This window comes from Cotesia typhae, unplaced genomic scaffold (genome assembly GCF_013202065.1).
Source record: "Cotesia typhae breed Kobodo isofemale line unplaced genomic scaffold, CoteBio_Ctyphae contig_44, whole genome shotgun sequence".
Taxonomy (NCBI): Eukaryota; Metazoa; Arthropoda; class Insecta; order Hymenoptera; family Braconidae; genus Cotesia; species Cotesia typhae.
This window is the reverse complement of record NW_027423753.1, coordinates 2,429,261-2,444,488: the sequence shown is the minus strand read 5'-3', so window position 1 is coordinate 2,444,488 and position 15,228 is coordinate 2,429,261. Positions and strand designations below refer to the sequence as shown.

Sequence of the window (15,228 nt, the reverse complement as noted above, 5' to 3'; positions counted from 1 at the left end):
GGAGCTAAAATAAGATTTAAATTTTCCCGCTAAAACTCAGTACTTGGAATTCCTGCCGCAATAAACCGAAGGCGTGCGAGTTAAAGAAAAAATAATAAAATAAAGAATGTAAAAAAAAAATCAGCTGATATTTTTCAGTGTTTTGACGTTTATGGATGGCGACTTAAATGTCAGTTACAACAGATCTCAATTATCGGAAAATAAAAAATATCTTTAAGGCGTAGCTTCACTGTTTGTATTTTGTTTTGATAATCTGAGCACACTTTTCTGAATTTATCGTAAAATTTGTTCATCTACTTTTAAAATTGCTCCAATTTAAGAACAAACGTCAGAGTATTTATTATTGGATAAATAAAAAATTACTCAGTGGATTGTTGTGTTGTACGTCGTAAATCGGTGAGTCATGTAAAGCACATTGTAATTAGCCTTAATCACTGTTTTTTGTTAGTGATTTTCTTTGGGACTGTTTAACAACATATGTCTCATTTTTATTTAATACTAAATCTAAAATATAAACTTTGATTACTAATTCGCTTATTTATTTTATTTATTTATTTAGAAACAGTGACTGAGTTGTATTGATAATTGCAAGAGAAACTGAATGACATCTGATCAGTTTTTGGTTAGATTAAGAACAAAATATTTAAATAAAATTGCATTTTTTATTTTGGCTAAATTTTTTTATTGAAAAAACGAAATATTTTATATTTTTAATTTGATTTTTAATAATTTTTCTATTAAAAAAAATTTTCAGTTGTCTGATAAGTGCAGTAGCATAATTTTAGTAATTTTTATATTAAATCAATTGCTCTAAAGCTAAAAAAAAAAATATTCTATAAAAAAAAAAAAAAAAAAAAATTATGATTTTAAAAATTAATTTCAATTGATTGTTTGCAGGTAACAATGCCTATCTTATACAGCGTAATTTCGCGAGGACCAACAATACTAGCCAAGTATGCAACCTGTACTGGTAATTTCGAGGAAGTAATAGACAAAATTCTACCAAAAATACCGCCTCAAAATGATAAACTAACTTACTCACAAGGACCGTATTTGTTTCATTACATTTGTGAGGATAGAATTATTTATATGTGTATAACAGATGATGTAAGTATTTAGTTGACTCATTTGAATGATAAGCGCTTTAAATTACATTTTCAGATAAAGTTGCATTGTTTGGTTCAACAGCTAGTTAGTGTATTATTTTAAATTAAAAATAAAAATAAAATCATGACTGAACAGTATAACTCCATTCAATTTTTCATTTTAAATAAATTTAAATACTATCGTTGGAAAAAAAAAATCAGTTTGATTTTTTCAAATTTGCAAATTGTAAAAAAAAAAGTTAAAAAATTTTGGTCCTTTTTCCAAAAAATCTGAAACAATTCTGGTTGATTGTAAAGTTAAAAATTATAGTTTGAAAAATTTATTGCAAATAAAAACTCTTATGTTTTTTATTAAAATAAAATTTATAAATCATTTCCAGGATTTCCAGAGATCAAGAGCGTTCTTATTTTTAAATGAAATAAAACGACGATTTTTGGCGTCTTATGGCCCCGGGATTCATACTGCTATAGCTTACTCAATGAACACTGAATTTTCACGAGTGTTGACTAATGAAATGGTAATAAAATTTTACTTATTTATTTATTTAACGCTATTCGACATAAACAATATTTACTGAACAAAAAATTATTGAGATTAGATGACAATGATGATAATATTACAAGAAAAACATCACTTGTTATCATACAGAAACCAGTCTTTAGAAAGAAATAAATATCAAATCAATAATTATTATTTTTTTTTCATAAAAATTTTTTATAAACTCACTAATAAAAATTGAAATAAATTTCAGAAACATTACAGCGAATCTAAAGATATTGACACACTATCAAAAGTTCATGGAGAATTGGACGAACTTAAAGATATAATGGTGCGAAATATTGACAATGTTGCTATGAGAGGCGAACGACTGGAGTTACTTGTTAACAAAACTGAAAACTTAACAAATAATGTAAGTAATTGAAGATTATTTTTTTTTCTTTGTTGTAAAATATTAATAATACTAATATAAATAAATTTATTATTTTTTCAGTCTGTGACATTTAGAAAGACAAGCAGAAACCTAGCCCGCTCTTTATTCTGGAAGAATGTTAAACTCTACGTGATAGTTGGCGCTATTTTGATCGTCGTTGTCTACTTTATCGTCTCAATGTTTTGTGGCGGACTGGCTTGGCAGAAATGCGTCGGAAATTAAATAAATTTTTATTTTTATTTCTTTTCTTTGAAAAATTAAATAAAATAACAGATATATTTATATATTATTATTATTAATTGATATTAATATAGAGTTTGAGAAAGAAAACGATGAACAAATATAAATATTGAAAATGTATATATAGATATACGTGTAACCTATGGCACATTATTCAGGTACTATACAGCCACTTTAATTTTTTACTGTAATAAATTTTAACTATTATTTAGATTTATTGTTATAGATGATATTAAATGATTATTATATTATACATGTATTTTAAATTACAAATATAATTAATAATTTTCAATTTAGAGCATAAGATTTTTTTGTGTTGAGTCAATTTTTTAAGTTTAAAATTTTTCGAAAAATCAAATTCGATTTAAAAATTCTCACTTTAAAATTTTTCTGCTTCTCTAAATCAAATTATTTTTTTTTTCCAGGGTAAAGTTGAAAAAAATTAAAAATAACTAAAATTACTAGATCTTTAATTATTTTTTTGTTAAAATCATCCAAAAACTTTTTTTCAATTTCTTTTAATTAATTTATAAAAAAAAAATATCAGACTAATGTAAAAATTCTGTACAAATTAAAATTTGAACTTGAATTTTTTATTTTAAAAAATAAATACTAATAAAAATTGATAATTTTGTAATTTAGAATATTTTTTAACAATTATTAACAAAAAAAAAATTTTTTAGTTGATTAAAAAAAAAAGAAAAAGCCATCTCGGGTGCAAGACGAAATTTTACACCCCTGAAACGAGTCCTGAAGTAAAGCCCTCTCGGCATGGCTCGTAGGACTCTCTCCACCCTCGCCCTGTTACTAGTAACATAACTAGTTAACGTGTGAGCGTATCAGAGCGCTGGGATCGCGTCGGATCCCGGGTGATTCGAGGCTCGCAGAGTGGAGCTCGCACATCGTCGGTCGTCGGGATGTCGATGACTCGCGTGGCGCGCCCTTGTACACTAGGGTGCTCGTGTCTCCCAAGTACAATTGATCGGACCCGTTGGCTGCTGTACTACTATATACACCGCTTGTAGCTTCTCAAACTCTTATCGCATCGGGCGTGGAGAATTTTACTGGAGCATCCACTCCACCGTCACTCCCTTCCTCCCTTCTTCCTCTCTAACTTTTTATCTCCTCTCCTCTCCTCTCTCCAATCCTTTCTCCTCTTATCTCATTCTACTCCACTCTATTCCTCTATTCCACCCTCTAATCTCCCGTTTACGCAAAAAAAAAACATTCCTAAAAATTTATTTAAAAATCAACAAGTTACCGGGTCGCTAAAAATCCAGTTTTCCTATTTTTAATTTTATCGGAAAATTTATGCCGTGGAAATTTTCTTCTGTGAAAATTTGTGTGAATACAAATTCAATGGTGTGAATTTTTAACAGTTCTAATTAATATCCTGGCCAAAGGATGCGAGATACGAAAAAATTCACAGGGACCTTTATTGTAGAGAATTTAATTTTCTACTAAAAAGTACTCTTGTGGTTTTTTCGTATCTCCGATATTTAACCCAGAATCAAGGCTCTAAGTTTTATGTTGCTATTTCAAGAGCCGGAAAAATAACAATCATTGCATTGGTAGTAGTGACACTACTCAGATAATCAGTAGTTGTATACAGTAACAATACAGGGTTCATATAGTACAGAGTAGTAGTTTTACTACCGTTGAATCACTGGGGTGCACACGAGGGTAGCTCGTTCTACGTTCTACGTTCTACGTTCTACGTCGTCCTGCACCCGCGTGCTAGAATTTTACGTCACAACAGTCCGAGTTTTCTGGAGATAAACACACTTTTAGTTTCTTTTACTTGTTATGATATAAATAATAAAAGTTTTTAAGTATTTTCTGAGCTTCTAGTGGTTTGATGTTTGGTGATGATTGTAGATTGAGGGTGTGTTTTTGTTGGATTGTAAGTATTTAATTTGTTTTTTATGTGAGAAAATTTTATGGGAGTCATTTTTGATTTGTTGTCAATTATTTAGGAAATTTATGAGAAACACTTAATTTCTTATTGAAAATTTAATAAGTTAGTCAATAATAAATTTTTATAAAATAAAAATAATTTTAATTATGACATTGAGATTGTATAATTTTTTTTAAGATTATTGCTTTTAAAAACCTTTTTTTTTAGACTAAATTTTGGTAATTATTCACAAGTGGGGTCGAGCCACGTTAAATTTTTTTTTAATTATTCGTTTTTTTATTTACTTAAAAAAAATACACCAAAAACATCAAAAAGAGAAAATAGAAATTTTATCCAAAAATATGGGAGCCAAAATTTTTTCCAACTTTAAAGATAAAAAAGCTATCGAAATTTTTTTTTTTCTTTCACGATATTTTTATCAATTTTTTTACTAACTTCTGTGAACAAAAAAAAATTGATTGACACTCTAAAGAGGGGCATGTATTTTACAAATGTAATTTGTTTGACTACTTAATCCTAAACAAGTGACAATTTCTTTTTTTATAAAATGTATTTAATTTAAAAAAAAAATTTTTTTTTCATAAAATTTATTTAATTTTTTAATAATAGTGCGATTTTTATTTTTTTTTTTAGTTAATAATTATTATGAAAAAACTAAATAATTATTTTCTTAACTAAAAATAATGTAATTTTTTTTTAAGCAATAATTTTAATTAAAAATACTATAATTATTTTATTTATTAAAAATGGAATTTCGTAATTTATCTCTCATTTAAAAATTGACAGTACAAAAATAATAAAAATATACACTGTAACAAAAATGAATAAATATTTATCGTGTGTACATATATAACAGCAAGCGGGGGTGGTTTTATGGCGACTGACTGGGCTATTCTGGCTTCAGAACAAGTAGTGAAATATTGCCGGAGTGAAAAAGACTATTTGGGATCCGGGTTTAGAGGGTCAGAGATCCCCAGGAGGATGCAGACAATCTTAGGATCTTTCCCGCTTAATATTGCCCGCGCCGTAGAATGCTTCGGTAGAATGCTTGCGCTAAACCTTAAATTAATGACAATGAAGCTGCGACAAATGCAATTCGAAATTTCATGAGTCCCTTGTGAAGAAAGACACCGAGCACTCGATCACCGGGAGAACTTCTGTGCCGACTAGACGAAATGATAAATAATTCTGGATCCAACCTCGGCCTCTGAAAGGGCTCCGGGAGAGAAGTAAGACTAAGAAACAGAGACATGTGTCTTTAATAATCCATCACCGGATAGGAACCTATTTTTGAATCTTTTCACGTACCTGCTCGGAAGCTGGAAGTGAAGGCTTGCACATCCCCAATGTGTGCTCTTTAGAATTCCACGGACGGCTTCTGACAATCTGCCGAGGGAGGAACTCAAAAACAAGGATAAAAATATAGACAAAGAAAATAACCGAGGGTGAGAGGGGGAGAAAGAAGAAAAAGACAAAGCCCGAAAGAGCCAAGACAAAGGACTTAATAACTCGGGGGTTGAAAGAGATAAAAAACATGGGAGAAAGTTCACCGGATCTGAGTCTTCGGCTTCGCCGCGGAAGCTCCGATTCACGTGACTCTTTTTATATGGACTTTGCACAGGTAATTTTTTTTTAATTACACAATTTATATTATTCTCAAATTAATTAAAAGAAAAAAAAAATAAAATTACCGTTTAATTTTTTTTTTTTGGTGCACTGATAAAAAATTTACGATATTTTTCTCTCTGTGTAAAAATTAATTATTAAATAATTATAGAGGAAAAAACACGCCAATAATTTTTTTTTGTTAGAAAAAAATAGATTTTAAAATAAAACAGAAGTAGAAATATTAATTTTTATTAAAAAAAAAAAATGATCAAGAGAATTGCAGGAATTCTTTACCTTGAAAATAGTTTTCTTGATAAAAGAAATTAAATTTATTAAATCATAAAAATTTCTATAAAATTTATTTTTTGTGAATTTCAAAAATTGAAATTTATTAGTTAAATTAATTAGAAAAAAATAAAAAAAATTTTTTTTTTTTAAAAAAAAAGGGTATAGACTCAGATATTGAAGAAGTAACGAGACCTAGAGAAAATCACATCGATGAAAACCACCTAGGGGAAGAGGAAATAGAGGAGAATTTTCCGCCATTGGACGATATTTGCACGACGATACCTGAGGAAGCCTCTGAAGAATTGCGAGAAGAAGAGGAGGAGGAAGCAGCTGCCGCGGCGGCAGCAGCAGCCGCTCTGGAAGCCGCTAGGGAAACTTCCGACTCGTCAGTAATTTCCGGCAATGGGAAAATGCAAAAACGAGCCCAAAACCAAAACGAGTGAGTTATCTTTAATTAGCCTTTCCACCAATCTTCGCTTAAATTATTTTTAATTGAAGACCCGGCCGCTCTATATTCTACACACAATTATTTTTTACATTGCCACTGAATTTTTTTTTTAATTGAATTTATAAATTTTTATTTTAAATTAGCGGACTGACATTGATGGAAAGCTGAGCTGTTTAATGTTTTTATTAACGGGTGTTACAGGGAATGTAAAGAGAAGCGACGAAACTAAAGCTGTCAAAGCAAATATTTAACTAAAGTAAATGTCTCTGTGTCTACGTCGCTTACAGGAGATTGTATAGGAAATATTTCATCCCTCGGGCATATATACTGTCATACAACGCTATACGTTATCCGTGTACGGAAATGTCACCGATGGTGTCGATAGTAATTGTCTCTCCCTGAAACAAACCGCAGGGAAAACCCACCGGGTTGTAATCATCCACAAAATTACATGCGGATATTTAATACTTCCTTTAATCTTTAATCTGTAATTTAAGTATTTTATACTGTAAAAAAATCTAGAGTGAATTTTGACTCCTAGAACCTGCAGCGAAGGAGTGAGGTTTATACACGAAAATAAATTTTTATTTAGCTGACATAAATTTGATAAAAATTGAATTTTTATAAAAAAAAAAAAAAAAAAATTCTTACAAATAAAATAACGTAGAATAATTATTTTATTTATTTAATTTTTTTCCTCATTTCAATTTATTTTAATTTTAAAAGAAATATTTGTTTTTTCCATTTTTTAAGGACGCTCCGATAAAAAACCGATTTCTTAAAATTTTTTTGAAATTTTGAGTATTTTTTATCAAAAATAAAATAAATGTTTGAAGTTAGTGTCTCTAAATGACCTTAAGCAAATTTATAAAAGCTTAAAAAATAAATTTTAGCTTAATAAATTTAATTGTTTATGTTTCAGGCTAAAAATAATATATTTAAAATTTTTTTTAAAGATTTAATTTTTTGATTTTGTTATTAATAATTTGTAAAGTAAAAAAAAATTCTAAAAATGTAATGATGTAATTAGATTTTTTTTACTGAGATCAAAAAATATATTACATAATATCTATAACCACAAACTTTTACGAGTAAAAAAAAAAAAAATAAAAATACTCTTAGACAGGACTCAACTATTGACTTTATAAAAAATGAAAGTAATACTTTGCAGAAATTTTATCCTCTATAAATAAGGTACGAGATAAATTTCCTCAACGGAGTATTACTTTCGAAGTTACTATAAAAGTTTCATTTTATAAGCATTACATAATACATAAACTATATAAAAAAAAAAAAAAAAACTTTTTTTACTTTTAATAATTTAACCACAAGATTTTTTTCTTCATTTCAAACAAAAGTACTAAAAATATAAGACAACTTAAATCGTAAAAAAATTAAAGCTTTTATTAAAAAATAAGTCCTATTATCCAACTCTGAAAATTCAAACTTCCCCTTAAAAAAGAGAAAACTTTAAACCCGAGATTAATCATTACGGTAAAATAAAACAATTGAGAGCCGAGACAATCGAGCACCCTTGCGATTACTCTAGAATAAAGAGAGTGAGTGACAGTTAGTTGGTCAGTCTGTGATGTGGGGTCCGAGCGTGACCGAGTGCCGCGTGGCTCTAGCCTCATTGTGCCGTTCAGTTTAAACTTTTGCGCAAAAAAAATAAAAGAAAAAGACATATATAAAGAAAGGAACAAACAAAAACAAACGACAAAGTCACTCGACAACAAACAAGCAATTACGTTCCACTCCAAAAACAAGATTTTAAAAAAATGCTGATAAAAGAGACGTCTCTTAGGTGAGAAATTTTTCGATTCTTTGAGTTGTTCATTGACATTTTATTTATCTGACATTAAATAAAAAAAAAAATCTGACATTAAAAAAATAATATCACGATGTAGCTAATGAAAAGGTCTCGAGTTGGAGTGTTAATTAAATAATGTCAGCTCTCGTATTAATAATCTGGTTAATCGATTCGTTTGCTTCACTCTTACTCTGTTACGGGGTTATGGATACAAGAGTCTTAGAGATATAATAATAATAATAGCTGGTTACCTGCAATTTCTATGTAACTACTGGGATTTAAGAGTTATGAATAAAAATTTTTTAGTTTGATGATTTTTTGAGATTTTTCATTACAATATGCGTTTTGGTTACTTTTAAAATAAATTTTAATTATATGAGAAGATTGATTATTAATTGTATGAACAAATATCACGGAAAAAAAAATATAGAACCAACAAACTATATTCAAAACTCCTCCAAAAACTTAACACAAAAAGAAAATTAAATAGCAAAAATTATCAGCTAGTTATTGTAGAGTTTTTTTAATTAAATTCTAATTTTTCGAGAAAAAAATTTTTTATCTTTTGTAAAAAAATAAATTTTTGTTTTTTAATTAAAAAAAAGTATCTTATGTGACTTCTAATACCTCCAAGAATATGTGTATAAAGTTTCATGATGATCGATTAAGTAGTTTTCGCGTGAAAGCGTAACAAACAAACTTACATTCACATTTATAATATTAGTAAAGCTGTTATTGTTCCTTTGGGTTTTTAAGTTTGAATAAATAAAGTATCTAAATAAATAGTTATCATCTAAGCTAATTAAAATTTCATATAAAAAATCAATATCCTGAATAGTAATTATTAGTATCCTTTATAATAACTATTACAATTAATATTAAAAATGTTAGGACATTTTATAATATAAATTTATATTAAATGATTAATAATTCTAATTAAAAAATTATAAAACTAATTATTTGAACACTGAAAAAATTTTATCGTAGATAATTACCAATCAAAATTTTGTATTGTAAATCAAATAATTTTTTTCCTCGTATAAATGACAGCGATACAATAGACAATACGAGTGATGAAGATAATATAAGTTGTTTAAGGAGGATAAGGATAATGATAATTTAGTAGGTATTGCTTGAAAAAGGCAAATGTAGGAAGAAGGAGCCTGGAGATATTCTGAATAACAGTAATATACAGTAAGAGAATGAGTAAGGTGAAGCACGAGAGCTGAGATGACTCAGAAGGGATGGAAGATGCAAAGCTTGGACTTACCCTCGTTGAACAACCAGCGAATGCCACTCAGCCGTTGAATAAACCCCTCAACTATGTCCTACTCTTTCTTCTTTCTCTTATATTATGTCATAGTCATATCTCGTGTCTTTACTTCTATATCTACTGATATAATATGAGTTACTGCTTGGTGCCTAGTACTTTATACTTCTCACATTTCATGTCTCCGGTCTTACATCCTCGTCAACTACTCTTGAGCAGCGAGCAGAGGGCTGGCCGCTTTGCTAAATAAAACTACGTGATTATTTGAAAAAGCTCGTGTCTGAGATGAACCCGCTCGTTTTTTACCTCTCATGTTGTGCTATAGTCTACTCTCTACTCCAGGAATTATTTATGAATTTTTTTAACCTTGTCCTTCGGGTATGAATGGATGGAAAATACTTGAAAAAAAAATTTTGCATTTATTTAGAGCATTGCAATTTAAATTTTAAGTTTTAAGACGAATTTTAACGAAGATGAAGTTTTTCTTGGATGAATTTTGAATGTGATATTATGAATTTTTTTTTATACTTCAATTTCCCGATGGAGGAAACGGGAAATTCAATAAGAGAAATTGGTTTTTTTTTTCATCTGAGGATTGCATTTTAAAATGAGAGAAATATGGCTGACAGATGGAAAATGTTTTAAAAAATTGAAGTAATTTATTTATTAAAAGATCTGAGAATTTTTTTTGGAAAAAAATTTTTTTTAATTTTAAAATTGTTGTCGAAAAATTAGAAATTTATCTTAAAAAAATTTTTGCCTTTTAATTTATAACTATTTTTAAAACAAATTGATTTTCTTAAAATCTAGAAAAAAATGAAAATTTTCCAACTTTTAAAAATTTATTTTCAAAACCAAAAATTAAAAAAAATTCCATGAAAATTATTTAAGAAATTTGGAATAAAAAAAATTTTCAAACAGCCAAAAAAAATTACAAAAATGAAAAATTAAGAAATTTTTTAATTAAAAATGTAAAGAATTTTTCCTAACATTTAATTAAAGAGTCAGAGTAATTAAGCTCACTTGAATTCGTGACTTTTTTTTATGATTCTCATTTTTCTCAATTCTTTCACTAAATTTTAATTAAATGCTTAATTAAAAAAAAAAAAAAAACAGACTAATTTTTCACTTGAGTAATTTTTTAAGCTCGATTTTCTTAAATTAAATTCATCAAAATAAAATATATTTTATAACTATAAAATTGGTATTCAATTTAATTAATATTCTCCTCAATTTTCGAATTAAATTATTGACCTAAATGTCAAAACTTTGTTAAAAATTTAAATAAGTTTTAAATAGAGTTGGCAATTAATTAATCCAGACAATAAAATTTCTAATAAATAAAATTGAATTTATACTGATGTTTAAATCAATACATATTATTATTAATAATATTCTTATCGCAAATAGTTGGCCGGGACTTCCGGCGGCATTACCATCACCAGCATCGCCCTCAGCAGTAATAGTATCACCGGAAACACTATCAAGAAACAGCAGTACTTCACCGTCCCGTACACATACAGTCGGACAATTTGCATTGGCCCTGCCCTGCCCTCCGCGGCCAATCCCGGCTGTCTGCTATCCGGCCCCGACCTTCATCGAGGTCGCCGATGATGCCAACAACAAGCACCTGGGAGCGTAAGTTCTCTTTTTTTGGCACTTTTTTGTCTAATTCTTCAAAAATTGAGTCCAAATTTATTTTTTAATAAAAAAAAACCCTCACTTGTAAACTTCCTTCCTTATTTTTAATATTTTAATTATTTTTTTTCAAAATAGACTAAATTGATTAAGATTAAAGGTATCACGTGTACTTGATGTGATTTCACTTGCGTACAGTACCAGAGGATCCCCGTCACAATTACAGGCACTTTAGATTATAAAACGGCTTGCTATACACCGGATTGTGTGGGTCTACACGAGATTGCATGCAATTGAGCTAATACATTCTATTTTTTTTATTTTTTATTGGTAATCATTCACAATAAAATCCTGTATTTTATTTTATAACTAAATTAAATTTATTATTAAAAAAAAAAAATTTTTATAGGACGAAAAATTTGTTTTAAATTGTGGTAAATTTTTTGTGTACAAAAAAAAATTTTAATCATTCTCAAAAATTAATTTTTCTTTAATCAAACGAAATTGTTGAAAAAATAAATTTTTTTAGTTTGATTGAATTTAATTAAATTTAAAAGCTTTTTTTTTGAGAAAAAAAATATTAAAAATTATTTTAAGAAGAGCAGTATAAAAATAAAGCTTGATAAAAAAATTTCGAACCACAAAAATCATTCCAAAAAATTTTTTTGACTCAAGTAAATTTCATTTAATTCAGGAATTTTTTTTTTCTTTACTCAATTTAATTTTTTTTAAAAATTAATAATCAATAAAAAATAAATTAAAACCCAAAAAGCTCAAACAAAGCTTTCACAGATAATTAATAATCTTTGTTAAGCTTTATTGAGTTCTTAACGTTCGTACGTCTTATACCCTATAGCAAACCTATTAACTTTTAATTTAATGTATTAAAACCCCAACCCAAGAAGCTTAAATCCTTTTTGAACTTTCCGAAAGTTTCATTAACGTTGTAATTTATTAAAACCCCTCAGAACAGTAATAAATTACAACTGCTTAGCGTTGAAACGTCAAAAAAATAGCGTCAAGCGTCATTAAGCTTGAACAGAGCTTTTACAATGATTTATCAGCCTCAGTGGAGCTTTATTGAGTTTATACTCGCCAGATTGATCTTTAATTCAGTTTACGAAGCTTATATACCTTTTCCGCCAACATTTTATTGATTTTCAGCCTCCATTGGCTTTTTTAAGCTTTGCTTTACATCAGCTCGTGCTATTTTATGATTTTCCACACTTTATTTCTGTCTTCTAAATAAACTTGTAACTTATTATTATTATTATTATAAGACTCAAAATAGATAATTATTTTCAGATATGCGTTAGCAACAACCCTAAGTGCGCTCTACGGGAAACTGCTGGTGGTAATGGGAATTGCATTTCCTATGTCCGAGGTGATATCATCGTACATACCGCCTTCGTTTTACGAGGCATTCTACCTCTATCTGTATTTCGGCAGCATGATTTTTCTACTTTGTATGCACTCACTTATGCTGATCGACGGTAAACCAAAGCAAAGTAATTATCATTTTAATTTATTTTACTGACTTGTTAAAAAATTAATTTTATTTAAAATAAAAAAATTTTGAGCAAAGAAAATTATTTTTAAGAATTTTTAAACCAAATAAAAATTATTTTTAATTTATTTAAATTAAGAAAAATGAATAAGAAAAAATCTTTTTTCTGTTTAATTAAAAAAAAAATATTCGAGCGTTAAATCAATTTAATTTTTGTTATTATTGTTAAAAAAAAAATTATTTTTGCTGTGAGACCTCCTTAATGAGATTATCAGTGTCTCTCTTTCATATTATTGTGATATCTGGTTCATTAAAAAAAAAAAAAAAAAATCTTACGACAAAAAATCAGAATTTTTAAAATGTAATAATGTTAAATCACCTGATGATTTAATTTTAAAATGAAACTATTGCTGAACATAGTGAAGTATTGTCTTAATATTATTAATTAAAAAATTTAAGTAATTTTTTTTATTGATTGCATTTATCAAAAAACCATTACTTAAATAATGCATAATTAATTATTTCAGAACACGATACCAAAGAAATAAGTGATTTAGACTCGAGTAGATCCTCAAGTGGTGCCGGGGACAGCGATTCGCCGAACAATGATTACAATCCTAGCATATCAAAACTAAACCAGCACTACGGCAGTTTTTACCTACGAATGGGCGCTGTGGCTTTTGGAATTGGTTCGATGATTTACTCTGGGCTAGAATTTGGACAATACTTTGAGCTCGAGAGAAACACCAAGTGCCACAATATTATGCTGGCACTTACTCCTGCCACGCGGATGGCTTTTATATTCATTCAAATGTACTTCATTTTCTTGAACAATCAGGTGAATTAATTATTCATTGAATAAATTAAATAGGCTTGTATTTTTTTAAATTTCTAATAAATTTATCGGGAGAATAATTGAACATTTTATTTGCAATCTTGATAAAAAAGAATGACAAAAAAGAAAAATTTTTCTCGATACTTTGCGCGTGTTTTTACGACAAAAAATCAATAAATTGATTGTTATAATAATTATTAATTATAATTAAAAGTTGTAGGAGTAATAATTAACAGTGACAATAAGTAAAGGAGTATCGATTAGCTATAATGAGAAACTTTAAAGCTCTAGGGGATGAAATGCCGATGGCAATGTTTAATGAAACGTTCGGGTCAATATCTTTTTACTTTGTGCTTAGCTTGTCAATCATATAAGTTTAACAGTATACATATAGGATAGGACTGCACTTGAATGTAAAAATATAATAATTAACTCCACACTTCTTTAGAGTTTATAAACTCGTTTGTCCTTTTCAGCAAATGAAAGTTTCTTCACATCGACTGCTCGCACGCTTCGGACTCATGCACATGATTGGTACCAACCTATCGGTTTGGCTTAATGTCCTTGTTCAGGAGACTAAGCATGAAATACTCACGTTCTACAACCCGGAAAATAATTCCTTGAAAATTTCTCATAGACTTGGTGAGTTTGCTTTTAATTATTATTTTTTTTTTTTTAATTATTTTAATACTTCAAAATCATTATTTTTAATTGTAATAATTTTTTGGTAAAAAAAAATATACTCCTACATATTTTAATAACAACTAAAATTTATATTTCATGAATTTTATACTTTATAAAAAATTAACTAAGAATGATAATTTCAGGAGCGAAAGGAATTCATTTAGGCGGACATACGCATTCACACCACGGTGAAAATGTCCGCGTATCCCGGGGGTTAAAGGGCCCGCACCACATGTTCGAATGTCGGCGAACAAATATCATGGGTTCGCTGGTCCAAGACGCGAGTCCCTTTCTATTTCCTTGCACCATTGAGTACAGTTTAATTTGCGCCGCTATCCTCTACGTCATGTGGAAAAACATCGCGAAACAGAGATCGAGCACTAATCTACCGACCGGAACTACCGGTAATCACGTTCACGCCCACGCTTACAGGTAAAACAATAAAAAATAAGAACTTTCAAAAAATTTAATTTTATCCTCTAATTTTCCGCTTTACAAATTTAATGTTTTAAACTTCTAGTTAAAAAAATGAAAAAAAAAATTTTTAAGACGGCAATATAATAAAATTAAAAAAAAATTTTCATTTTTAAAAATCTAAATTAATTCTCATAGCCAAGAGTTCAGTTTTTGCAACAAATCATTAAATATATACTTTTTGGCTTTAAGAAAAAAAATTTAGTTGTAAAAAAAAATTTTTTTTATTTTTTAAACAGATTTGTTCACTGTATTTTCTTAATTATTGAAGTTTTTAAAGAGATAAGCTCATCGTGATGTTACACTCATCAAGAGCTTTCATTTGAGTACCCACATGCATTTTCATATATTTTTCATATTTACATATATATATAATATAAATAAATATATGAAAAATTGATGTGGGTACTTAAATGAAAAGTTTCGATGAATGTAATGTTGGGGTAAGCTTATTTCTTTAAAAATGTCAA

At 28.2% G+C, this 15,228-nt stretch overlaps 5 protein-coding genes across 6 annotated transcripts in view; 4 read left to right on the top strand and 1 right to left on the bottom strand.

Annotated features, from left to right (window-relative positions):
• The window catches only part of LOC141529077 (coiled-coil domain-containing protein 102A), a 98,032-nt gene that overhangs the window by 44,818 nt on the left and 37,986 nt on the right, over window positions 1–15,228 (bottom strand). The window lies entirely within an intron of this gene.
• On the top strand, window positions 134–2,584 carry Vamp7 (vesicle-associated membrane protein 7). 2 transcript variants are annotated; one of them, XM_074244759.1, is made up of 5 exons: window positions 134–396; window positions 898–1,107; window positions 1,487–1,624; window positions 1,859–2,017; window positions 2,099–2,584. In XM_074244759.1, the coding sequence occupies exons 2-5, from the start codon at window positions 904–906 to the stop codon at window positions 2,258–2,260; spliced, it is 663 nt and encodes a 220-aa protein (XP_074100860.1). In that variant the 5' UTR covers window positions 134–396; window positions 898–903; the 3' UTR covers window positions 2,261–2,584. The 2 variants fall into 2 exon arrangements, with proteins under 2 accessions (XP_074100860.1, XP_074100859.1); XM_074244758.1 differs by lacking the exon at window positions 134–396 and adding an exon at window positions 485–622.
• Window positions 5,117–6,863, top strand: LOC141529085 (uncharacterized). Its single transcript, XM_074245470.1, has 3 exons — window positions 5,117–5,817; window positions 6,251–6,531; window positions 6,742–6,863. Exons 1-3 carry the CDS (start codon window positions 5,731–5,733, stop codon window positions 6,767–6,769), a joined length of 396 nt encoding a protein of 131 aa, XP_074101571.1. The 5' UTR covers window positions 5,117–5,730; the 3' UTR covers window positions 6,770–6,863.
• The window catches only part of LOC141528850 (proton channel OtopLc-like), a 5,885-nt gene continuing 884 nt past the window's right edge, over window positions 10,228–15,228 (top strand). The window contains exons 1-6 of the mRNA XM_074245102.1: window positions 10,228–10,274; window positions 11,031–11,258; window positions 12,564–12,766; window positions 13,293–13,603; window positions 14,077–14,242; window positions 14,428–14,716. Coding sequence (XP_074101203.1) covers window positions 10,228–10,274; window positions 11,031–11,258; window positions 12,564–12,766; window positions 13,293–13,603; window positions 14,077–14,242; window positions 14,428–14,716 — 1,244 coding nt within the window. The remainder of the gene's footprint in view (window positions 10,275–11,030; window positions 11,259–12,563; window positions 12,767–13,292; window positions 13,604–14,076; window positions 14,243–14,427; window positions 14,717–15,228) is intronic.
• Otopla (proton channel otopetrin-like a) overlaps window positions 14,612–15,228 on the top strand; it is a 25,884-nt gene continuing 25,267 nt past the window's right edge. The window contains exon 1 of the mRNA XM_074245424.1: window positions 14,612–14,716. The gene's annotated coding sequence lies outside the window, so the exon portion shown is untranslated. The remainder of the gene's footprint in view (window positions 14,717–15,228) is intronic.

Bases quoted from the DNA above. Each gene is read 5' to 3' on its own strand.
- LOC141529085 (XM_074245470.1), top strand. From the start codon at position 5,731: ATGGGAGAAAGTTCACCGGATCTGAGTCTTCGGCTTCGCCGCGGAAGC. The intron at 5,818-6,250 runs GTAATTTTTTTT...TTAAAAAAAAAG, and splicing joins TTTATATGGACTTTGCACAG to GGTATAGACTCAGATATTGA. The intron at 6,532-6,741 runs GTGAGTTATCTT...CGGGTGTTACAG, and splicing joins CGAGCCCAAAACCAAAACGA to GGAATGTAAAGAGAAGCGAC.
- Vamp7 (XM_074244758.1), top strand. From the start codon at position 602: ATGACATCTGATCAGTTTTTG. The intron at 1,108-1,486 runs GTAAGTATTTAG...AATCATTTCCAG, and splicing joins ATATGTGTATAACAGATGAT to GATTTCCAGAGATCAAGAGC. The intron at 2,018-2,098 runs GTAAGTAATTGA...TTATTTTTTCAG, and splicing joins CTGAAAACTTAACAAATAAT to TCTGTGACATTTAGAAAGAC.